Consider the following 25,232-nt stretch of genomic DNA (forward strand, 5'->3'; position numbering starts at 1 on the left):
TATTGCTAGAACTAGCACCAAAGTGCCCCTGACGCATTTTAGGCTTAGGGATGGGGCGGGGATCAATGTCAGGACATTCACATCATCCTCTCCCAAACCTAATTTTTCTGCATCTTCCCCATCCTAAGTATGGCAGAGCTGCTTGGGAACCTAAAGGTTTGGGCTAGCACATGTGCACTAGCTAGGGCTGTTTTGGGAAAGAATGGCCATCATTTGATTCTTCCCCCCAATATTTTCTAGCAAGCCTAGATTCTATCATTTGATAAATTCCACGGATAAATGGACTCCTGTACATTTGGCGGGTGAGCGAGACTCAAGTAGTATGCAGGTATCAATAATTTACTCAAATGGATCATCATTATTCACATACCTAGGCTCACAATGATATTGTAACGAATCACATGGGCAAAGATAGGAATACATTTATGGATTACATGATAAAGCAAAGGCACATTTCTCAGCACATTGCTAACAGGATGAGATATTATCAATGCATCCTGAAACTCTTTTGCCATCCCAATTTCTCACCCTCTTCGAAAACAGCATTACTAGTTTTAACAATGACTGCTGAAAGAATTAGTGAATTTCCATTCATGCTTACGAACAGAACAAAAACATTAGAAGATAGGATAGATTTATTTGCAGTATTGCAACTCATATTTCTCAGATTGAAATCAACTTTCATACTCTTACTTCTTTCCCAGACCAGCTGTTCAAGTTCTCTCCTTTTTTGGCAAAGAGGACAAATATCACAGCTGTGGTACCCTCCAAGGAAGACACTGCATCTGTAACTGCCACAACTGCATCAGTGGAGTCAAGATGAAACACTTCGTATCAGCAGAGCCAAATTTCAGTCCCTCATCCACTTGTTAAGTCCACTTCAGAGGCAGTCATCCCCAGGACTATGCTCCTCAGGACTTACTTAGCATTTTTTTTTACTAGACTGTGCCCTTGCATCTTTCTGATCTTATTGAGGTTGTGGAATCTACAGCAGAACATCTCCAGGAACTCAACCTAATAGAGAATACAGTGGGTAGACTGCTACCTGGGACCAGCCCAAGTGAATGTACACTGGTTGCTGGGGAACATGAGCAGGAGGGTGCTATTGGGCTCATGTCCTACTTGTGGGTTTCCCTCAGGTAGTTCGGTGGCCACTGTGTGAACAGATTGGTGGACCAGATCTATCTGTGGTCTGATCCAGCATGGCTATTCTTATGTTCTTATGAATCCATCATGCTAGTGTTGAAACAACTTTACTGACTGCTAGCCCATTTCTGAGCACCATTCAAAGTGTCAGTGCTTACCTTTAAAGCCCTATATGGCCTGGGATCTGGATACCTGAGGGATCATCTTTTTTTCAAGTCTGCCTGTTCATGTATTGGGATCATTGTCAGCAGCCCTTCAGAGGTTAGGCAGCTGGCAATTGGAGAAAGTCTCTTTCCTGCAGTGGCTAATTGTCTTTTGAACTCTCTTCCTTGAGAGGTTCATCTGGCATCTATCTTCATGTCCTTTTGGCACCAAGCAAAACCATTTTTTATTTTTTCAGGCCTTTTGTAAAAAGAAATAAATTTGGTTTTATTCTGAGTGCTTTTAACCTCTGTTATTTTCATTATCTCATTGTTTATATAATATCATTGTATTAGTGTTTAAATGAGTGGTATGAGTTTAAATGATTTCCTACTGTCAGCTGCCCTGAAAGCATTTTGCTGAAGGGCAGGGTATAAACATAGAAAGAAACCACAGGGCTGCACTCTTGTCTGCTATAGAGAACTGAGACAGAAGAGCTTTGACTACAGGGATATAGAGGATGTATCTACACAAGGGGTTTGAATGAGGAAGTGCCTTGCTTTGCTAACTCACTTTTTACGGGGAATCCACACGGTTCCATCCAATCATTGTCATCCAATATTTTCTCTGTGGTTCTTTCTTTTTTCTCAGACGATAAAAATTATGAGACTTTCCCCATTAAAATGGAAGAGGAGTACATTTTCCCAAGATGTAGATCTTTTTTTTTTAGGGTTGGGCAGGGCTGGTGTCGTGGTAGTGACAATGGTAGTGGTGAGGAGGAGGAGGAGCAGTAGATGCCACTGCCTACTTGCTCACTGGCTCTCTTCCTGTCAAGCAAGCAAGGGGTTTTGATATGGGAATGATGTATCAGAAAAGTGAATGTATGATAACGCATCACACACGACCTTTGTAGTTGGTACTATTCGATTACCGTGTTTTTGGTTTTTTTAAACAGTCATTTAATTATTGCAAAAATGTTTTCTGGCTAGATTTTTTTAAATGAAAGAGAGGTATAATGCTGTAATACCATAATACTATAATGTTAATTTGCAATAAAGTAAAATTCAAACCCCCTTTCCGGTCATTGCCAATTCCACCACCACCCCACAAAATGTTTAAGAATTAGCATTATTGTATTATCATGTTGTAGCACTATAACACTAGAATACAAAAATTAACATTATAGAATTTATTATAGTGCTATACCTCTCTTTAATGAAAAAGGAGGTATAGAGCTATAACACTGTACTATTATAATGTTAATTTTTGAATTATGGTGTTACAGTGCTATAGCATGATAATACAGTAAGGCTTATTGTAAAAACAGATATATTTTTTAAACTTTCCAGTCTCTGCCATTTTGGCACTGACCACAAGTTTGTTTTATTTGTTTATTGGAAAATTAACATAACATATGGCGTTATTGCACTACACCCCTCATTCATTAAAAAATCTAACCAGAAAAGTATTTTAGCATAATGAAATGACCGATAAAAAGAACAAAAACAGGGATATAAAATGGCACCCACACAAAGGTTATAATAAAAGTGCTGAGCTTCAGATAGCTCCACTGCAGCTATGTCATGGCCACTGGTGTAGATAGATTTTAGCAGGATGTACTCCATAGATAAAATGCAATACTCCTGAAACTGTGGAAAGTCAATTTTAATTCCATTTGTAGTTTAAAAGGAACAGCAATAAGTGCGTAGTGCTAGGAACCACCCATCTGGAAGCAGCTAGAGTATGCTTTACCAAAGATAACTCTGCAATTCATTACAGGTGTAGAAAAGATCATCTATCTAATGATATCTGCTAGTTGTGCAAGAGAAATTAAAAGCAAAGTTACTTGGATACACATTCCAATATCAAATGGCAGTAGTATAATCATAATGTTTATTATTTTCAGCTTTCCCTGGCTGCTCCTGTTTGAAACCTTGGAATGCTTCTGCATCCAACACTGTGCCTGTTAGCCCAGGCTGTGTCAGGAGTTGGTTTTACCAACATTTAGTTAGTTAGGAGGCAGTCACTTTTTGTCACCTCAGACCTAGTGAGAGTAATTTTGACCGTCGTAACCTCTAGTTTAGAATTCTACGATGTGGTCTAAATGGTGATGTTTGGGGCATCTATTTGGAAACCTCAGCTGGCGTACTATATGTTGCTATCCTACTTTTCCAGCAGTGGCCTACATATTGTGTTTTCGGTAAGACACCATGAAGAAGTCAGTCTCTTCCATTTACAGGCCCAAGAACATTTGCACATCTGATGTCTTTCATCCACACGTCTAGCTCAACAAAACCAACAGGAGTTTTTCCATTGTTATTTCTCAGCAAGTAAAAAAGGAAAGATCTTTACGTTACTCTTACTAACATATTCTTAAGATCTGCATCAAGATGTTGCCCAAAATCATGAAAAGTTTCCATACTAGTTGCAAATATTCAGATATCTAATTAGCTCACTAGGCATCTATTCAACACCCTACTCCATCAGTTGTCTGGCTAACATATATTGGTAAAGGTAACATGTGAAAAGGTTCTCAGTATCTGGTTAGAGACAATCCAGTTTACATGACGCATGAACCCACAGTCCAGTTAACAACCTTGTAGAAACAGCCTTATGCTACAACTTAACATTGTGGCATGTACTATACACTACAATCACTGTCTGTTAGCTTCTAGGCAATTCAAGGTGCTAGTTCTTAGTTTTAAAGGCTTGAAAACCCCGGGTCCTGCATATATTTAGGAGCTCCTATGTTGCTGCTCATTAAGGTCATACAAGAGTCCTTGCTTCACATACAAAGTAGGGCCTTCTCTTGAGGGGCCCCACAAGAGGGCACTTCTATCAGGAAGTTTAAAAAAATGCCATACTCAAATACTTTTATCTGATTCTGCTTAGCATAACAAGCTGCACTAATTGATATGATTATCTGTGGTTGGTAGAAGACTCATATGTCACCTTGAGCACTTTTTTATTGAAAAAATAGCTAATAAGCTTAATAAATACATTAAAACTTGATTAATCTCTTAGTCTTTATGGGTATTAATTAATTATCATATGGTCATGCAGTTGAATGATATTACTTATTTCTTGAGATAAATCATGTTAATGGATTTTTTTTCAGAAGAGAATGCCAAAAGATACTTTAATAAGTACAAAAAGAGTGTAATGAATACATTTTGAACAACGCTGCTTTCAACTGCTTACTAAGCTTTTATCCTAAATAAATTTGCTCTGAGATGCAAGATTAGAAATGACAGCTGAAATATTTGCAATTATTTTTTCTGTACATATAAGAAATTTAGCATCATACTCAAAATGGGCAAATGCTAAAACTCTGTGCTGTATATTCACCAAACGTACATTATAACTCATCTTTCCTTTTCCTTCTTCCCAGCTTACACAATCAAATGCTTTTGGAAATGCAGCTAAGCCTTCTTTCTAGGAATAGTGCAAAACAGCACTATTCACATTATTAGTGTCAAAATGATTGATACAAATTAAAGAACTTAAAGAAAAGTGAGTCAATATATCAAGAAGGAGAAATAAGCTAAGGAAGCAGAAAGCTTCTGTTAAGACAAAAATATTGTGGTACTCTACTTACATAGGATAGTAAATAGTGGAGTAGTACGTGACAGATACACAGAGCTTTGTGAGGGATTTTTTTAAAAAGTACATTTCCATTGGAAAGCTTCTTTTAAACTGATTTTTCTGTTTTGCTATCAGCTGTTTTACCCATGTGATATGGTATGATACACATAAAAGACAATTTTTACCATATTATGGCATGAACAAGGAACAGAAAACTTGATTGGCGCTATCTAAGGCTGGGAGGAAAAGGTCTCTTACAAACACTTTTGGACAAATTTGGAGCAAGGTGGCAAAATTCAAGCTCCTGAAATACAGGGGCGTTTCTCTGAATTGTTGCAGGGTGCGGCACAAATTTTGCCAGCAGGATTGGGAGGCAGCTCACCATTAGCACCAGTGATGGGTGTCTTTCCCTTTTTTTGCTGCTCCATGCAGCAAAGACAACATGGCTTTTCTTTCAGTGGCCTAGGTGCCATTTTGTTTCTTCCATAATGCCCAGTTGTAGTGCTGTTTCAGGGCAAGCAACTGTGTGTGTGTCTGTGTTGGGGGGAGTGAAATGACAGCTGCCAGCATGGACCACCTTATTGTGGTGGGTGCCATTGTCACCAAAAGAAGGGTGCTGGTGTTGTTGCTGCACCTCTGCCACTACTTGCAGCAACACAGGGAAGAAAAACAAAGAAAAATGGGAAAAGGAAGAATCTGCTGCTGCTAATTCTTATGAATCTGATGGCAAATTTTGTGGCCCTGAAAAACTCATAGAAATGCCCTCCCAATTCATCATTAAATTTGAAGGTCATTTTGATCCCGCCCTAGGAGCGCTGGCTACAGGTTTTTGAGGGCCCTTGGGCAAGACACTCCCAATGGGCCCTTCCCTCAGCGAGTCCATCTTCTCACTATCATTGTCACCATCTGCTATTGCTTCACAGCCTTATTCTCAACATCGCTGCCATTTCCTTGCCTGACAGGCAGATAGCCAGTAAACAGGCGGTCTTCTTGTCACCGCCACTGTTGTCTGGGCCAGAGTGAGAGGCAGGCGAACCACCAGGTTGCAGTAGCGCAGAGGAGCAACTCCAGGGGGCTTTTGTCAGTGGGCCCCTGCTAGGGTGCGGGCCTTCAGCAGGTGCCCAACCATGTCAACCCTTGATGCCAGCCCTGAGCCCTAGGTTATGCAGATGGGGATTCTCATTTCTCACTGGCTCCTATTAAGTACTAAAGGATCAAGTACTACAAGTGGTATTGTAGCAGAGCCAGGGCTTGCAGGCATGAAGTGCCTGTGCTTTTTGATTAGCAGGGACAATGATGTCATCTGCCACCCCACTCAGACTTCCCTGTTCCCTCTGAGCTTAGCTGCAATCTTCACAGTAGCTAGGAGAAATGGATCTTCCAAGCAACAGTATATTGCTATGAGATATCCCTGGTGCAATGCAAAGTATTTGGGGTGGCTTGGTCTTGAATGGGCAATTAACACCCACTATCTTTACAAAAGACCGGTTCCTTGTGGAGATGAAAACTACTACAACTGGAGGTTTTTTATATATATGGATCAACACAGCTGTCTGCATTTTGGACTCTCCATGGGGGTGAGACTATGGGGACCGTCGTGATGAGCACCTGCACTTCAACATTTACAACTATGCCACTGACAGAGACCTGGTCTGCACAACACGAGAGTGCTTGCTAATCCACTGGTAGCTTGTTAACCACCCCTGCACATGCCAGTTGCATGCTGGCTCATTTCTCTAATTACCCGCGCCGGGTGCGGGTTGTTGTGAGGGCGAACCCAGCGAGGGTAATTAGGGAAATGATCAGGCATGTGACCGCCATGTGCAGGGGTGGTTAACAAGCCATTGTGGTTTTATTAAACCCCCTTGTGTCATGCGAACCCAGTCAGAGTCAGCTGAATTGGCCTCCATCCTACATAGTTGGTACAGGGTTAATCCCACCCAAATAGTGTCTTCAAGTACATATGTTCACTTTCTACCAAATGAGTAAATCAGAACATCTTCCTTGGGTCTTCAACATGTTGAGTATTATATGCCTGAAAGAAATGGGGTTGGGTTTCAATGCTGTTGGGAAGAAAGGTTCAGTAACACTTTATTAGAAGAAGCTCAATCAAGGTCACTGACAAATGGCTTTTAAAACTGAACAGGTGGGAAGATACTGTTTGTTAACCAAGGTCACAATTAGCGGAGGTCCCAGCAGTTCCACCATTAAGGTAAAAGAAATGATGAATATTTTTTCTGAAAAGGAATTAAGTTCACTCACAGTATTGTCAAAGATAAAACTTTTACATTTAATACCATTAATTTAAGATAATATATTATTCATGTAAAATGTATAATTTACTGTAAGTATTCACTCTTCTCTTTGTGTACTTCAACATACTGTATCTTTAACAACTTAGCTAATATTACTCATTTTACATTAAAAAGTATGAGAAAATAAATAAGTTCAAACAATTGAATGCAGTCAGGAATTAATTTTGTGCAAATGGGGCAGAATGCAAACTCTGATCAATAAATGTAAAGCTGTCTTGAGGGGAAAATTCTTGTCTTGTTAATTTATATATATAGATTAATATGCATATTATTGTTGCTGCTTTGGAGGCTTGAGAGAGCAGTACAGAAGCAGAACTAAAAGTTTCTGAGCCCTTTTAGGGCCAAGAAGGTATAAATCTAAGTAATAAATAATTATTATTTTCATTATTAAAAAAAATCAAAATTCAGGGAGATTATAAACACACACACACACACATACTCTCTCTGTATCTATTTGCCCTTCCACTCAGTAACCCACATACTCACCAGTACATATAAATCTCCCACAAGGAAAGAGGAGAGGCTGAAGTCTTTAACCTAAGACAGCACCATGACACCTCCTGTTTCCCCTCGTAGTGAAAATGAAGGGGCCGGGGACATTTACAGGGGAAAACTGGTGGAAGAGAATGCTTAACCCCTTCTTGCACCCATCACCAATTCTTCCCTGCAAATCATCCATGTTTTAAAAAGTTTTCCCCTCACCCTAGCTTGGCTCTGAAAAAATAAGAGAACCCAGCTGCCAAGAAAATGGAGTTGGAGGGATTTGAGCAGGAGAACTGGCAGAGGCAGGAAGGATTAGATATAATTCCCACCAACTAATCCTTCCCATACGTGCCCCCCACTGAGGAAAATGTCTAATATGGCCCTTAGGTAGAGGATACCAGATCCCCAACCGCAAACGTATCAGGGTGTTTGAAATTTTCTGCCAAAGGAGCTCTAACATGCTTTCTTAGCTGTTAGAGTTTAGTGGCAGAAGTGGGAGATCAGGGGGAAATTTATTTATTACATTTCTATACCACTCAATAGCCAAATCTAGGCTGTCTCTGCTGTAGCAGCTCTTGGCCAACCAAACCAAATCACTAATGGGAAAGAGAGAATCCTCTTCTCAGTGCCTAGAAACAACTGCCTGAAGAGGTACTCTCCAGCTGGTTTCATGGTTTATCTTTACATTTGATTGTTTTTAACTTTTATTGTAAGCTGTCTGGAAAACATTTTTTTATTGGGTGGCATATAAATACCACAAACAAACAAAATCATCCAATAGTTCCCAATATCCATTAAACAAGCTGGAGTTAGGAAAGAAAGGTCAGAAACTTGCTGACATTTAAGAGCCACATCAATGGTTGCAGACACTGTGTTTGTACCACAATATTCTTGCACTAGTGATCCCCCCACCACATTTTAAAAGACACCTACATTTTAACCTTCCAGCCTTTCTTTTAAACATAAAATTACGTGCATAATACTTTCTTTGCAGCTCTCAGCAATGGCAAACCTCCTAAAATCATGTCTGCTTGCAGCCCTGAGTTCAGTTTTGTAAGAAGAAAGAGCAGATCGATGCATCAGAAAGGGCAGAAATGAACGCAGGGACAGGGTACATGGTGCAGTTAGGCACAGGAGGGGGTGGTGGTGGTTGGGAGAAAGAAGGAGAAAGGATGAGGACTAGGAACAAACTTCTAAAAAAAATTCCAAAGAACCCAAACTCTCTATCAGATTCCAGATTTTTGCCAATGCAGAAAACATTTTAAAGGATTAAGACCATCACTTTTATTGATATGAGTGGATGGAGCATAATCATGCATAGAGCATCCTATTTACTTTTTAAATTTGTTTAATAGCAGGAGGAGCAATGAAAGGAGTGGACAAGGGTAGGGCAAAACATTTCCTTCATGACACAGTGATGTACTTCCCTTCCCTGGAAAATCCTGCCTCTGTCTAATTTATTCCACTAATTAAGAAATCATGTATAAGCCCAGATTTTGGAGCCAGCCTGATTCCCGAGGAACAGGATCAAGAGTAGTCCTCCCCTGATTTAGGGGAAAATAACTAAGGTATTTTGAAGTATGCCTCATTAGATTTGAAAATAGCACTGAAGGGCAGGTGTAAGTGGAAGAAGAGAAAGTCCACCCACATGCTTACTCATATTTTCTTCCATTTCTTTTATGAACTGCTGGATTTGGTCTGGTGACTTGGTGGTGTCTGAGGCAAAACTGACAAACTTCTTCCAGCAGAATCAAAATCCCTCTTTCAAAGTCCTGTGCAGAGCACTAAGTAACAAGGATGACCTTTGAGAAACACAGAATAAAGTCTCCTGGTCTCATTCTGCGAACGTAATTCAGCCAAACCAATGGTTGGTTGAACCAGTATGCCTTCTGCCTGGAAGATGAGCAGCAGCCAAATGTGAGCAAGGTTTTGGCTAATGGGCCCCAATGGCTTTAGTGACTTGTTATCTTACTTACAAGGTATCACAATGCTTTTAAATGCAAAACTTGTACACAGTGTTAGCTGAACAAATATAACTTGTGTGTAGGTGGACAAAGCCCTTCTTGTCTTCAGGCTGGTCAGGCTCACTCTGATTCTGTGCTGCCCTTGTATTGGAGACCAGCACCATGGGTCAGTATAATTTTGCACTTGCCAAGGACCACATCCCAGCAGGGAGCCCAGTCCCAACCCCAGAGGCTTCCGGCACCGCTTCTCCCCCTCCATGCAGATTACTTGCCCTCCCCAAATGCTCAAGCAGGGACAAGAGCAAGGAGAAGGAGCAGCAGGTCCCATTTCCTTTGCCCTCTCCTTCTCGGCAGTAGTGCAGATTTGGCCTAGAGGGAGAGGGCAAGTGGGTGGGCAGTAGTGATAGAGGGCACTTCCAGATGGAAGGCCCCTAGGGTGCTTCTCCAAAAGGCTTTTATTGCGCCATTGCCTTGCCCGATTCACAGAATTTTACAAGCTGTCCAGACAATGACCCAGTTTGCATGTTACGGCCAACCATTGGTGGGGGGGGGGCACGCAAGCGAGTGTGCTGCTTCGCACCTGGTTGCCGTTTCCACTTTGCATCCATGGGTTAAAACTCTGGGTTGTTTCTCCCTCAACAACCCAGAGTGCTGGATTCAAATGTTGCAGCAAACAATTCCAGAACAGGTTGTTCCTGGGTTGTTTGCTAAACCGGATGCAAATTACAAGTGGCGAATGAGTCGGAGGTAATGTGCTCGCTCCTGCACAGCCCCTCACAGCTTCTTCCTTCTCTTCGCTTACCACAGAAAATCCATTAAGGAGAAAAAGATGAATAGCTGCACAATGCCTAGTGCTAGAAACTCTGTCTGGGTGCACATCTTGTGCTACCATTCAAAAGGCATCTAATCTGTCTTTTCCTCTTTAATGGATTTTTTTCTGGTAAGAAGAAAGATGGAAGAAGTGGTAGGAAAACACAGGAGTGTTAAAAATGAACCTCCCATAAAATTCTGTGAATGAAGCAGTGCAACTGCAGGATAAAAGGCTGGAAGCACTCAATGGCAAGGAGGGTGACTCACTCAGGACATCTGGCCAAAAGCCACCCCACACCCCCAAATCTGGAACTGACACTGCCTATATAGGAGATGATGGAATTTCCAGTAAGTTACATGGCACATTATCACTAATGCTTGTCTTCGACTCAATGTACCGGTTAGCTTATGCATTTGCTATACAAAAGACAACCATTAATATTTCCTTAGATGAGCAGGTAGGTAGTGAGTACTGTGTTCCTTTGAAACATTTTCATTTTTACAGTTTAGAAAATGATTACAAAAAGCAAATATGCTTTAATCCATTAAAGCAATCCGAATAGTAAAAATTCCTCCTTTTCCATACACAATATGGGCAGTATCCAACTGTGTCATTCTGTTAGGGCAAATGACATTGCGCTAGCAGAAACTAGGTTCTGAACTGTGCGCAAGAAAATAATCCAACTAAAGTTATGTTTGTGCAAGCATGGTTGCACAAGCAGTTCTGCATTCTGCTTGTGCAACGTGTTGTACAGCCTGTTGTGCATTCTGCTTGGGTTATGCAACTGCTTGCACCCATTATGCAAAGCGTTGTGTAGCCTGCTGCGCAACTGTTTGCACCTGTTGTGAAACCAGTTGTGCAAGTGTTATGGGCAACGGTTTGCACAACAGAAAGATTCAGCAGAGCTCCGCTACCACTATTTGAGTTTGCGGAATGTCCCCATTGGATATTGCCCTCTGACACTACCTAACAGGCAGTATATTACCCCCACCCCAACAATAGATATTAAGATACTCACAAAAAGCAGGAGGAGTAAGGGAGTTATAACAATGCCCTGAAAGAAATCAAGAAGTGTATTAGTTTGGAAAACAGAACTTTTTCTTTGTCACACCAAATCTCAGTGCATGAAGCTATCAGACATCTCACTGCTAAACTTTATTTCTTTATTTAAAAAGTATAAACCACACTTTCATCCCTCAAAAGATTTCAGGGCAGTGTACCACCACCACCCCCAACAAGAAAACAAAACAGTACAGTAAAATAAAAATAACCTAAAATTTAAACATCAAATGTAAAATCAAAATGTGTAAAATTATTTCAGCCAGTTAAAATGATACAGACTTGAATCTAAAAATGTAAGAATTTCAAAAGTCTGAAAAAGGCCTGTGAAAATCTAAAGATGTTTTCATCTGGTGACAAAAAGAGTACAATGCTGGCACCAAGCATATCTCCCATGGGAGAGCATTCTGAAGTCAGGGCACCACCACAGAGAAGACCCTCTTGTTTGTAAATGTTAAATGTACTTCTGTTATGGAAGGCGTACAGAGAAGGCCTTCCTCTTGATGATCCTAATTCACTGCAGGTTGCTACGTGTGTTTACTTACAAAACCAATGTAATGCCACTTTTGCAGTGAAGTTGTGCTGATATGTCCCTTTTCTTATCATGTGTGCGGATGGAGCAGGTTTTACAATTTGGATATAAATCAGACTTTATGCTTTAATGTTTAAAATCTTTGTGATCAAGGAACATTCAGCCTTATACCTAGGTTAAGGAGTATGAAATGATCTATATTAATAGTAATTAAGAATATAAATGATCTATCCTCAATTCATTTTTCCATTTTGGAATTTGATGTCTCCTTTTCCCTTTACATATACCCCATAAATATACAGGTCAGTGCCTCACAGACTCTTCCAACCAATGCCTTCTACTGTCTTAATAAACAGCTACTTCCATAGAGAGGACAGGTGGCTTACTATTGTATTGTCTGAGCTGTGGCCCTCTCCTGAGTAAAGTCTGTATCAACCGTGATGAATTAGGTGTCATGTGATTTTGTAATGTAAACTGATATCCCCTAGGAAGTGAGTTGAGATCTCAGAACTCATTTCACTTGATTAGACTCCATGTCTCTGAAGTGGGAAGGCAAGTCTTTCATCTAATTTAGTCACACAGGACCACTTCAGCTCTCCACATCCCCCAGGCAAAGGAAGGCAAAAGATTTGTTTTCTTCAGTGACAGCAAGGAGGTTTAAGGCTGATCATTGGGCATAAGACAAGATTTTAAGTCTGATGAAGACAAAGCTTAAGACGAGGTTTTAGGATTGGGAGATAACATCACAAACATCATCTCCACAACAGCAAATGGCAATTCTCACTTCACCCGCTCCTTCATATTTCAGTGCTTTATTATTAAGTACTGAAATAATAAAGTCATTAAAACAGGCAGCTATTCAATGCATATTAATTCACAAACCCTACATAGCCCCTCCCTTCAAAACTAAGATTACTTTTTCCAGAACATTTGTTAGGCATCATAAGAAGAGCCATGCTGTATCAGGCCAAGGGTCCATCTAGTCCAGCATTCTGTTCACACAGTGGCCAACCAGCTGTCGACCGGGAACTCACAAGCAGGACATGAGAGCAACAGCATCCTCCCATCCATGTTCCCCAGCAACTGGTGAACGTAGGCTCACTGCCTCTGGTACTGGAGGTAGCACATAGCCATCAAGACTAGTAGCCACTGATAGCCTTTTCCTCCAGGAATTTGTCTAACCCCCCTTTAAAACCATCCAAACTGGTGGCCACCAATACTTCCTGTAGTAGCAAATTCCATAGTTTAACTATGCACTGTGTGAAGGACTTCCTTTTATCTGTCCTGAATCTCCCACCAATCTGCTTCATTGGATGACCCCAGGCTCTAATATTTTGAGAGAGGGAGAAAAATGTCTCCCTATCCATATTCTCCACATCATGCATAATTTTGTAGACCTCTATCATGTCTCCCCTTACTCACCTTGCTCATTTTACAAGGCTCAATCTGCTCTCTTCTCATTTTTAAAACATAAGAAAAAACTTATTTTAAAGGAAATACAAACTGCTCCAGTTTTTGATCTGGATTTAAATCCCTGCCCAGCCATATTTTCCCTGGGTTACCTTGACATGAACTCTTTGTTTAAGTGCCACCACACTTGTAAAAAGAGAATATTCATGACCTCCATTCACAGGTGTATAAAGAGGAGGCAAAGGCTATACATAAAATACACATTCTATTAGCCACTACGGATGGGTCTTTGGGACAGGGCAGACCATAAACTGAGAGAAAAAGAACAATAATCTGAATTCCTTACACAGATGTTTTTAATTTAATTGTGATCACATATTTCTTTAGATTTCAAGCCAGAGACATGTGATTTGAGGGCCTGTAGGTGTAGGCCCTTCGGCCCCTCCGAGAGATTCTAGCCACTTTCCCTGGAATCTAGACCTTTAATTGTGGAGATAAGTAAAAGACAATAGGGCTATGTAGGCATTCGCCAATCACAAGTCCCTAGGCAGAACTTTGCACTCAGTACGTGAAGATCTATGAGGTAGCCAGGGTCGTGAGGACATTTGGGGGCATGGCATGCGTGCTTGAAAACATCCAATCCTCAATTTATCTGTGTTGCAAGTAAATGCCTGTATAGGGCTTATATTCTATCCAGTCGCTCAATAAGTGTCATTTCCAGTGTCTGGCCAATGAGTGCAAAGGGCATAGGAATAACTAACAAGCACTAGGCATTTATTATTTGTAACTGTATAGAATTTTAAAATGTTTAATATAGTTAAATAACTCTAAAAGCATTAGGTTACCTGTTTGGGGGTTCTTGTTGTTCTGCCTTGATCCCTACCCTGTACACCCTTATTTATTTTATTTATTTACTTACTACATTCTTATCACACCCTTTCTCCAAGGAGCTTGGAGCAGTGTGCAAGGTTTTCCCTCTCCCCATTTGATCCTCACAACAATCCTGTGAGATAGGTTCGATTAAGAGGTTGTGAACTCAAGATCACCCAGTGGGCTTAATCTCCGAGTAGAGATTTAAACCCAGGTCTCCTTAGTTTGCCACTTGAACCATCCGTCCAAATTTGGTTACCATCTTTAGGCCCCCTTCATCACAAGATCTTTGGCCACGGGCTTGTTTCAAGTCCACCCTAACTCTAAAGGTGTGGGACTAAGCAGTATCAAGCTTTCAAAAGCAATTTAAATGCGTATTTATTTATCTGGTACATTTTTATTCCGCTCTTACTTCAAGAAGCTCAGTGTGACATACATAATCCCCCTCCCCCATTTTATTCTCACAACAACCCTGTGAAGGAGGAATATGCTGAGAGAGTGACCTTCAGCGCTGAGGGAATTTGTACCTTGGTCTCCCAGTTCCTAGTCTGTCGCTCTAACTACTACACCACACTGGCATATAAGCCAACAGTTACAATGAAATAAGATTTTTAAAATGCCAACAGTTTAACATCAGCCATCAAAAGCAAGCTCAAATTTAAAAAGTTTTGTGCTATTGAGGTGTACAGTTTGTGGAGGGATAAACAGCTGATATCAGATGACGTCCTGCAAAAGGGAGGGGAAGGGGAGAAGGAAGGCAGGAGAATAACGTTTTTAGAAGTGATACGTGTTTAGCTAGTTCTGAACATTATTCAGTATATGTTCCAACATTTATGGGGGGAAGCACAGAATATCCATACTTATATTTCACATGCATTTTGAAAGAAATAATCTTATACAAAAAAACACATTTTTCTCTGAAATGAAATGGATATTTTGTCCTTAATTCCAACCAACAGTAATTATCCACCTTCTGCCATGACTTTATTGACATCTTCAGGAAAAGATGGACTGAGAAGAACTTGTTTCAGTTCTACCAACTTCAAAGTAGCCAGTTTTATTGAAATACTGGAATATGCTGGTTAATTCCTGCAGGTATTCAGGATTGGGGGCGGGGGAGGAGTCAGGCCAGTTCTGTCCAGTTTATATTGTAAGCCACCTTGGGAAGGCCAATCTTGAAAGGTGGCTAAAGACACAATCCTATGCATGGTTAGACAGAAAAAAAGTCCTACAACTCACAGCATGCCCCAACAAACCATGCTAGCTGGGGAATGCTGGGAGTTGTAGGGCTTTTTTTCTGTCTAAACATGCGAAGGATTGTGCCCCAATAAATATATTAAATAAACAAACAAAACATGTGTTTCATTGCTGACTGTATGTGTAAAATAAATATTTACACAGTCAAATTGTACCCTGCTTAGGTGGACAGTCAGCTGAGCCAAATATAATTACCGGAGGGTAAATTGGGCCCTTACAGTAGGAGCTGCTGCTGGGAGTTGTAGGACTTTTTTCTGTCTGAACATGTACAGGATTGCGCCCTTAGAGGCATTCAGTCATAATCCTACAGATGGTCGCTTCACCCCACTGGATCTTTGACCAAGCCCATACACCAAATGTCTAAACTGGTGGTTCCTTGCGTAGTTCCTCTTACAAAAGGAACCACAGATTTAGACATCCAGTTATGTGTTTGGCTGAAGAGACAATGGGGCAAAGCTACCATCTGTGGAATTATGACTGAATGCCTCTAGGTTGTTGTTGAGATGCCAAGGAACATAGAGGGATATTGTGATATGGGACAAAGCATGTGGAGAAACTAGGAAGCACCCAAAGTGGAAATTTTGCTACATCTAAAATGATATTTTGGGAAAGTCATTTGATGCTTGTGTTTTGTTAGAAAGATAAACAATTGCATGCTAGGGGTTGCACAGCCTAAGTAAAAGCTACACTTCTACTCTATATTTTTGAACCCAATTTTATTGCCTAATGCCATTATCCATTTGTAAGAAACGCTTTAAAATTTAAGAGGTTGCATTGGTTTGCCTATTTTAGCAAGTCAGAGAACACCAGTGTGAAAATGCAGTTATTCAGAACTTCTCCACTTGTTCCTTAGTCCTACTGTTTCAGTATGAAATGCTTGAATTGCAAAGCAAATATATACAGTCAGGGCCAGAAATATTGGAACAAGGAAAACTGTTTTGGCAGCTGGCCTCTGTACACCACCACATTGACGTTGAAAGGAAACACACCCAGATGGGAGTGAAGTCAGGACTTCCAGCTGTAATTCAAGGGGTTTGACAAAAGTGGGGCACTAACCACTCAGGAAGGACAGCCAGTGGCATACACCCCCCCCATCACTGGTGGCTCATAAGTAATGGAACAAATGGCTGACAAGCAGCTGCATGGCCAGGTGTGGCCTGTTTCCTGGGTACCCCATGACCAATCAAGCAGAGAAAAGGCCTGGAGGTGGTTCTGAGTGTTACATTTGCATTTGGTAGCTGTTCACTGGAACTCCCAACATGAGGTCCAAAGAGGTGTCCATGCGAGTGAAGGAGGCCATCATTAGGCTGAGGAAACAATATAAACCCATCAGAGAGATAGCAAAAACAGTGGGAGTGGCCAATACAACAGTTTGGAACATCCTGAAAAAGAAGGGCTTAACTGGCAAGCTCAGCAACAGTAAAAGGCCTGGAAGACCACGGAAGACAACTAAAGTGGATGACCGCAGAATGCTGCTCATGGTGAAGAGGAAGCCTTTCACAACATCTAGCCAGGTCAAGAACGCTCTTGTGGAGGTAGGCATGTCATTGTCAACATCTACAGTCAAGAGACGGCTTTATGAATGTAAATACAGAGGCTTCACAACAAGGTGCAAACCACTGGTAATGCTCAAGAACAGACAGGCCAGATTAGCCTTTACCAGCAAACACCTAAAAAAGCCTGCCCAGTTCTGGAATAAGATTCTTTGGACTGATGAAACCAAGATTAACTTGTACCAGAATGATGGGAAGAGAAAAGTATGGAGAAGGAAAGGAACAGCTCATGATCCAAAGCATACCACATCATCTGTCAAACATGGTGGAGGCAGTGTTATGGCATGGGCATGTATGGCTGCCAATGGAGCCGGGTCACTGGTGTTTATTGATGACCTGACTGCTGATCAAAGCAGCAGGATGAATTCTGAAGTGTATAGGGCTATACTTTCTGCTCAGATTCAGACGAATGCTGCCAAACTGATAGGATACCGCTTCATATTGCAGATGGATAATGACCCAAAACATACAGCAAAAGCTACCCAAGAGTTTCTCAAGTGGGATGTTCTTCAATGGCCAAGTCAGTCACCTGATCTCAACCCAATAGAGCATGCTTTTCACTTCCTGAAGAGAAGACTGAAGGCAGAAAGACCCACAAACAAGCAGCAGCTGAAGGCAACTGCAGTGAAGGCCTGGCAAAGCATCTCGAGGGAGGAAACTCAGCATTTGCTCATGTCCATGGGTTCCAGACTTCAGGCAGTCATTGACTGCAAAGGATTTTCATCCAGGTATAAAAGGCGATCCTTAAGTTTGAAATGATGTTGGTTTGTTCCATTACTTATGAACCACCAAAGATGGGTGTGCGTGTATGCCACTGGCTGTCCTTCCTGAATGGTTAGTGCCCCACTTTTGTCAAACCCCTTGAATTACAGCTGAAAGTCCTGACTTTGCTCCCATCTGGGTGTGTTTCCTTTCAACTTCAATGTGGTGGTGTACAGAGACCGACTGCCAAAACAGTTATCCTTGTTCCAATATTTCTGGCCCTGACTGTATATGTACGGTATGTGAACCTTACAGTGCTGGTGCCATAAAAAAAAGTTAAAGTTAAAGGGATAATCACTTTTCCATCACAGGACACGTAGATGTCATTAGTAAAATAAATCTGCTCTAAAAATGTAAACTTGACCTCTCTTCCCTCTACTGTGCTTTCTGTGCAAGTGCTGTCAAATTATACAGCGTATGGAGATATAGAGATTGTAGCCAACATGTCTTTGCACAAACTGAGCATCTGCCCTTGTGGAGGGAAGGTCAATGAACAGCAGAACATTCTCAAAGTTAGGGTGGTATGTTAAGCTTTGTGATGCAGCCCATAATGGAGTCAAAGTTGTAAAGTGATTGCCTTTTACCATTCTGAAGAAAAACTTTCAAGAAATCCATTTACACCTCTGATGTGAAAGACCGACAGAATATATTTCAATGATTTTAGTGGGAAGGAAAAGAGGGGGAAAAAATTCACAGCCTGACCCAAAATGCTCATACAAAGAATGATTCTGCATAGAAGCAGTCACATCAAGAAGCTGTAAATGCACTTTTCTTTACAGTGAGGAACATCTAACATGTCATATTTTAGAAAGCCAGTTATGCTTTCCTAAAAGGGAAACTAGCACCGAGGGATAGACTTTTATTACATCTTCTCTAGAAGATAAAACCAACTTCTTGTTTCACTTTCCAATATTAACTTACGCAGGGAACTGGAAGATGATTAATTTTCAAAAGATGTATAATACACTTATCATTTACCAAACCAGATTGCAATGAGAAACACTATGAAGTAATTTAAAGCCACAAGAGTTAGAGCACAATCCTAAAGCCGCTAGAGTTAGAGCCCACCCCGTGATGTTGATGGCTGGAGATTAGGATGGCACATTGGTGCTTCTTCCAAGAGGGGAGCTGCTGAGCGGGGAGGGCGCTCTGTCATGGCAGAGGGCCCTGCTGTGCCTGGGCATGCAAAAAGCTCTGGAACAGTGTGTCACATGGGTGGAGTCAGCTTTGGATCCACTGACCTGTCAGCTACACCAGCCTTGGAATCATTCTGGCTGATTTTGCTAAGAGAATACTGCTTCAGAGATTGAGAATCAGATAAGAAACTCCAATCCTTAAATCACATACTCTAGAGCAGGAGTGAGAAACCTTTGGCCCTTGGGCTCCATGTTACCCCCAGCATAATTTAAAAAGCCCTCTGCAAACAATGAGTTCAGACCTCTGGCAGGGGCAATCTGGCCCTTACCCAACAGCTTACTGGCTGGGGGAGAAGAAGGAGAGAGAGAGAGAGAGAGAGAGAGAGAGAGAGAGAGAAGAGGGTGCAGGAGAGAAAAGGTGAGAGAGAAAAAAAGGGGTTGGGAGAAAAAGAGAGAAGAACGTGGAGTGGGGTGGGTTTTTTTCTCTAGTCCCATCCATCACCAGCATCACCTTCCCCAACAGATTACCCTGAAGGGAACATGACCCTTGACTGAAAAAAAGTTCCACACCCCTGCTATAGAGCCATCCCACTGACATCTATGGATTTACTACATCATTGCTCTCTCGTGGTCAAATCACAACTTCTCTGGCTCTAGTCGTGACTGACACTACCTTGCTTAATAGCTAAAACAGGCAGAGAGACCTAGAAAGCCCTTTTAATAATTTGTTCTCCCCCTACCTTGTATCATGCTTTCAGCAAGGGGAAAGTCCCTGCTCTTGCTCACTCACCTCCCACAGGACCAACTAGCATTAAAATTGTCTAGCTATGGGCAGTCTCCAAGGGTGACCGTGACACAGTGTGATCTTTGTTGTTGTTGTTCAGTCGTTCAGTCGTGTCCGACTCTTCGTGACCCCATGGACCATAGCACGCCAGGCCTTCCTGTCCTGCGCTCTCTCCCGGAGCGTGCTCAAGTTCATATTCATTGCATCCGTGATGCTATCTAGCCATCTCATCCTCTGCCGTCCCCTTCTCCTTTTACCTTCAGTCTTTCCAGGCATCAGGGTCTTTTCCAGAGAGTTTTCTCTTCGCATTAGGGGGCCAAAATATTTCAGCTTCAGCTTCTGTGTTTCCAATGAGCACTCAGGGTTGATTTCCTTTAGGATTGACTGATTTGACCTCCTTGCAGTCCAGGGGACTCGTAAGAGTCTTCTCCAGCACCACAGTTCGAAAGCATCAATTCTTCGGTGCTCAGCCTTCCTTATAGTCCAGCTCTCACAGCCATACATTAATACTGGGAAAACCATAGCTTTGATTAGACGGACCTTTGTCGGCAAGGTGATGTCTCTGCTTCTTACTATGCTGTCTAGGTTGGCCATAGCTTTCCTCCCAAGGAGCAAGCGTCTTTTAATTTCATGGCTACAGTCACCGTCTGCGGTGATCTTGGAGCCCAAGAAAGTAAAATCTGTCACTGCTTCCATTTCTTCCCCTTCTATATGCCAGGAAGTGATGGGGCCAGATGCCATGATCTTAGTTTTTTTAATGTTGAGTTTCAAACCAGCTTTTGCACTCTCCTCTTTCCTCCTCAACAAGAGGCTCTTGAGATCCTCTTTGCTTTCTGCCATTAGGGTGGGATCGTCTGCATATCGGAGGTTGTTGATAATTCTCCCAGCAATCTTAATTCCGACCTCTGATTCATCCAACCCAGCATTTCTCATGATGTACTCTGCATATAAGTTAAATAAGCAGGGTGACAATATACAGCCTTGTCGTACTCCTTTCCCAATTTGGAACCAATCGGTTGTTCCATGTCTGGTTCTTACTGTTGCTTCTTGACCCTCGTACAGGTTTCTCAGGAGACAGGTAAGGTGGTCTGGTACTCCCATCCCTTTAAGAATTTGCCACAGTTTGTTGTGATCCACACAATCAAAGGCTTTAGTGTAGTCAATGAAGCAGAAATAGACGTTTTTCTGGAATTCTCTTGCTTTCTCCATGATGCAGCGAATGTTGGCGATTTGATCTCTAGTTCCTCTGCCTCTTCGAAACCCAGCTTGTATTTCTGGTAGTTCTCAGTTCGCATACTGCTGAAGCCTAGCTTGTAGGATTTTGAGCATCACCTTGCTGGCATGTGAAATGAGCGCAACTGTGCGGTAGTTTGAACACTCTTTGGCGTTGCCCTTCTTTGGAATTGGAATGTAAACTGACCTTTTCCAGTCTTGCGGCCACTGTTGAGTGTTCCAAATTTGTTGGCATATTGAATGCAGCACTTTAACAGCATCATCTTTTAGGATTTTAAATAGCTCAGTTGGAAGATTGTCATCTCCGCTAGCTTTGTTGTTAGTAATGCTTCCTAAGGCCCACTTGACTTCACTCTCGAGGATGTCTGGCTCAAGTTCAGTGACCGCACTCTCATGGCTATCAGGGACATTCAGATCTTTCCTGTATAGTTCTTCTGTGTATTCTTGCCACCTCTTCTTAATCTCATCTGCTTCTGTGAGGTCCCTGCCTTCTTTGTCCTTTATCATGCCCGTCTTGGCACAAAACGTTCCCTTGAGATCTCCAATTTTCTTGAAGAGATCTCTAGTCTTTACCATTCTGCTGTTTTCCTCAATTTGTTTGCATTGTTCATTTAAGAAGGCCTTCTTGTCTCTTCTTGCTATTCTCTGGAACTCTGCATTCAGTTGGGTATATCTTCCCCTTTCTCCCTTGCTTTTCGCTTCCCTTCTTTCCTCAGCTTCTTGTAAAGCCTCATCAGACAGCCACTTGGCTTTCTTGCATTTCTTTTTCTTTGGGATGGATTTCGTTGCTGCCTCCTGAACAATGTTACGGACCTCCGTCCATAGTTCCTCAGGCACTCTGTCTATCAGGTCTAATCCCTGAAATCTATTCCTCACCTCCACTGTATATTCATAAGGGATATGCTTTAGGTCATACCTGAATGGTTTAGTGGTTTTCCCTACGTTCTTCAATTTAAGCTGAAATTTTGCAAGAAGAAGCTCATGATCTGAGCCACAGTCAGCTCCAGGTCTTGTTTTGACTGACTGTATGGAGCTTCTCCATCTTTGGCTGCAAAGGACATAATCAATCTGATTTCGATATTGACCATCTGGTGATGTCCATGTGTAGAGTTGTCTCTTGTGCTGTTGGAAAAGAGTGTTTGCTATGATCAGCGTGTTCTCTTGGCAAAACTCTATTAGCTTTTGTCCTGCTTCATTTTGTACACCAAGGCCATGCCTGCCTGTTATCCTGGTGATTTCTTGACTTCCTACTTTAGCATTCCAATCCCCTATGATGAAGAGGACATCTTTGTTTGGTGTTAGTTCTAGAAGGTGTTGTAGGTCTTCATAGAACCGATCAACCTCAGCTTCTTTGGCATCAGTGGTTGGGGCATAGACTTGAATTACTGTGATGTTGAATGGTTTGCCTTGGATTCGTACTGAGATCATTCTATCATTTTTAAGATTGTACCCCAGTATGGCTTTTCCCACCCTTTTGTTGACTATGAGTGCTACTCCATTTCTTCTAAGGGATTCTTGCCCACAATAGTAGATATGATGGTCACCTGAATTAAATTCGCCCATGCTTGTCCATTTTAGTTCGCTGATTCCCAAGATGTCGATGTTCAATCTTGCCATCTCATGTTTGACCACCTCCAGCTTACCTGGATTCATTGATCTTACATTCCAGGTTCCTAAACAATATTGTTCTTTACAACATCGGATTTTCTTTTCACCACCAGACACATCCACAGCTGAGTGTCCTTTCGGCTTTGGCCCAGCCGCTTCACTCTTTCTGGCGCTACTTGGAAATACCCTCTGCTCTTCCCCAGTAGTATATTGGACACCGTCCGACCTGAGGGGCTCATCTTCCGGCGTCATCTCTTTTAGCCTTGTGATACGTTCCATGGGGTTTTCTTGGCAAGAATACTGGAGTGGGTTGCCATTTCCTTCTCCAGTGGACCCCATTTTGTCAGAACTCTCTGCCATGACCTGTCCGTCTTGGGTGGCCCTGCATGGCATAGCTTATGGCTTCACTGAGTTACGCAAGCCCCTTCGCCACAACAAGGCAGTGATCCATGAAGGGGAGTGTGATCTTACTTTTCCTATTTTTCTTCAAGTTGTCTTTCTAATGTCTCCTCATATCCACTTATATTTCCCTTAAATATTTAAGTTTATATCTTATATTATCGCTTTTATTAATTTATCTTATTTTTTAAATCCACTTTTATTTGATTTTTGTCAATAAAGATTGCTTCTCTCTGTAACTTCTCTTTCTACTCCTAGTAGATAATGTTGTAGACTTCAGGCGCCACAACGTACTCTTGTTTTCTTTGCAATGTAACAAATGTGATGTGAAAAGAAATAGAATGCAAAGTCTGACCCAAAGTTTGAATTGTAAACATCCTGAAATGTATTTTGGAACCCAAAACATTTAAGTGTCCATTGAGAACATCATGAAATGCAAAAAGGTTAACCTTTAACCATTCCATGTCATGTGCATATGAAGCATTCTAGCGCAGGTCAGGAAGGGGAGGTGTGAATGGAGAATGAATGGCATTATTGCAGGGAGGCCAAATGGGGGTGCTCTGGTATGTGCTGAAAATTGCCAAAGTATCAGTTACAGAAGATGGAAATGGGCCAATAAAAGAGGAGGATGGCACATTATGACCACAGAAGCAACCTTGAGAAATATTGGGGAGTTGGAAGGAGATGTCAGTCTGTCTTCAACAAACGTCAATCCTGGAAATTGGGAACATGATGTATTATCAACAAAGAACATAATGAACCCCTCTTTGATCTCATGAGCCCCAATGAGGGAAAAGGAGTATCTGCCATTGTTCAGGAGGGGCATGGTTGCATCTGGATCGTTTGTATGTGCATATACCAACAGTACCCTCAATCCACAGGACATGTATTAAGTGCTCTGGCCAAGTACTATTGATAGCGTCTGGTATGTGTTGGGTAAAATTCAGGGAAAAGATTTTACTGTCTAGGGCTTAGATAAGGTGCAGTTATCTTTGTTCTGACATACTTAACCAATAGGGTTTGGGATATAAGAAAGCAGGCATAGGCTTGGGCCTGGCTGACACTATATCACCGCTGCCTCAGTGGGCCATTTGTGGTATGGACTGATCTGGAGCTGAGCAATAAATAGGAACTAACTGCATATTTAGTCATTTAATGCACCACATTTGGGTAACTAAGTTTTGACCAAGAAGGGCGCAGCTTCTTGAGAATTGTTTGTATTAAGCTCTTATCTAAGAGGCACGCAACCTCTTAAGCCTCAGACAGCCTGAAACTCTTTGAGATTCCTTTGTCACTAAGTTTGTACCTAGGAGGTGTGCAACCTCTTAAGCCTCAGAGAGCGTGCAACTCTCTGGGGAGGTTCCACTTTTGCTTATTTCTTTTATTTCAATAAATCTCATTTTCTTTCATCTACATTGGTTGTGTGCATCTTCTTCTCCACCTCATAAGATCCCAAACCTCTCAGCGTGATCAGCTGAGTGGTTCTGGGTAAATTGAAATCTATATTTCACAACCGCTTGCAAGTGACCAGCCCCGCCAATTCAGTTGCGTAAGCTGTACACACTGGTTGGGCAACACACATTAGTGCTTCCAGGAGCAACCTGAAACAAGTGAAAACACTAGTTTCTGGAACTGGGGAGATCAGCAGAGCTCGCATAAGGGAACTCCGCTGATGTACCCTATTCCATGAACAAGCATTTCTGCTTGTTTGGGGGATTGCCCCTGCGTAATATTGTGGACACACCAGATTCAGGCAGTTAAAACAGAAACCATCTTTATTAACTTCTAAAACAGAACAGAACAGGGAGGCTTGTGGTAGTTTTACTGGTTTCACAGCCTAAACTCTACAGAACAGCCAAAGGAACAAACTGCTGACAATAACAGAAACCCCGTAGCGGTTGTTCTTATACTCTGAATCATGGCACACTTCAACACCCTAGAGGTGCTAAATCTCTGTTGCACAAGCGGTGGATGCTGGTTGCACAATGGAATCAGCGGGGCTGGCTGCTTGCGGAACGGCAGCAGCAGTGGGCCCTGCTTGTGGATGGGCAGCATCGGATATTGCTGTATAACTTGCTAGCCTGTGTTTGTTTTGTTTTCTGTTGCTGCACCTGACCCTCACTAAGCAGTCCAGAGGAGGGCGAGTTGCCCATTTATCTACCCAGATAAGATCAGCTACCACTG

The 25,232-nt window shown here is 41.9% G+C and overlaps 1 protein-coding gene across 5 annotated transcripts in view; it reads right to left on the bottom strand.

Annotated features, from left to right (window-relative positions):
- Positions 1-25,232, bottom strand: part of SLC10A7 (solute carrier family 10 member 7) — a 205,653-nt gene that overhangs the window by 58,347 nt on the left and 122,074 nt on the right. For 4 of the 5 annotated variants that reach the window (XR_014792101.1, XM_084856217.1, XM_084856216.1 and 1 more), the window contains one exon: positions 11,464-11,499. The exons of the other annotated variant lie outside the window; for it this stretch is intronic. Coding sequence is in view for 3 of the 4 variants with exons in the window: in XM_084856217.1 (XP_084712343.1) it covers positions 11,464-11,499 (36 nt within the window). In the remaining variant the exon portion in view is untranslated. The remainder of the gene's footprint in view (positions 1-11,463; positions 11,500-25,232) is intronic. 5 annotated transcript variants of the gene reach the window in all.

The sequence above is a fragment of the Heloderma suspectum genome, chromosome 5 (genome assembly GCF_057233095.1).
Source record: "Heloderma suspectum isolate Gila_16-S chromosome 5, 16-S_ref, whole genome shotgun sequence".
NCBI lineage: Eukaryota > Metazoa > Chordata > Lepidosauria > Squamata > Helodermatidae > Heloderma > Heloderma suspectum.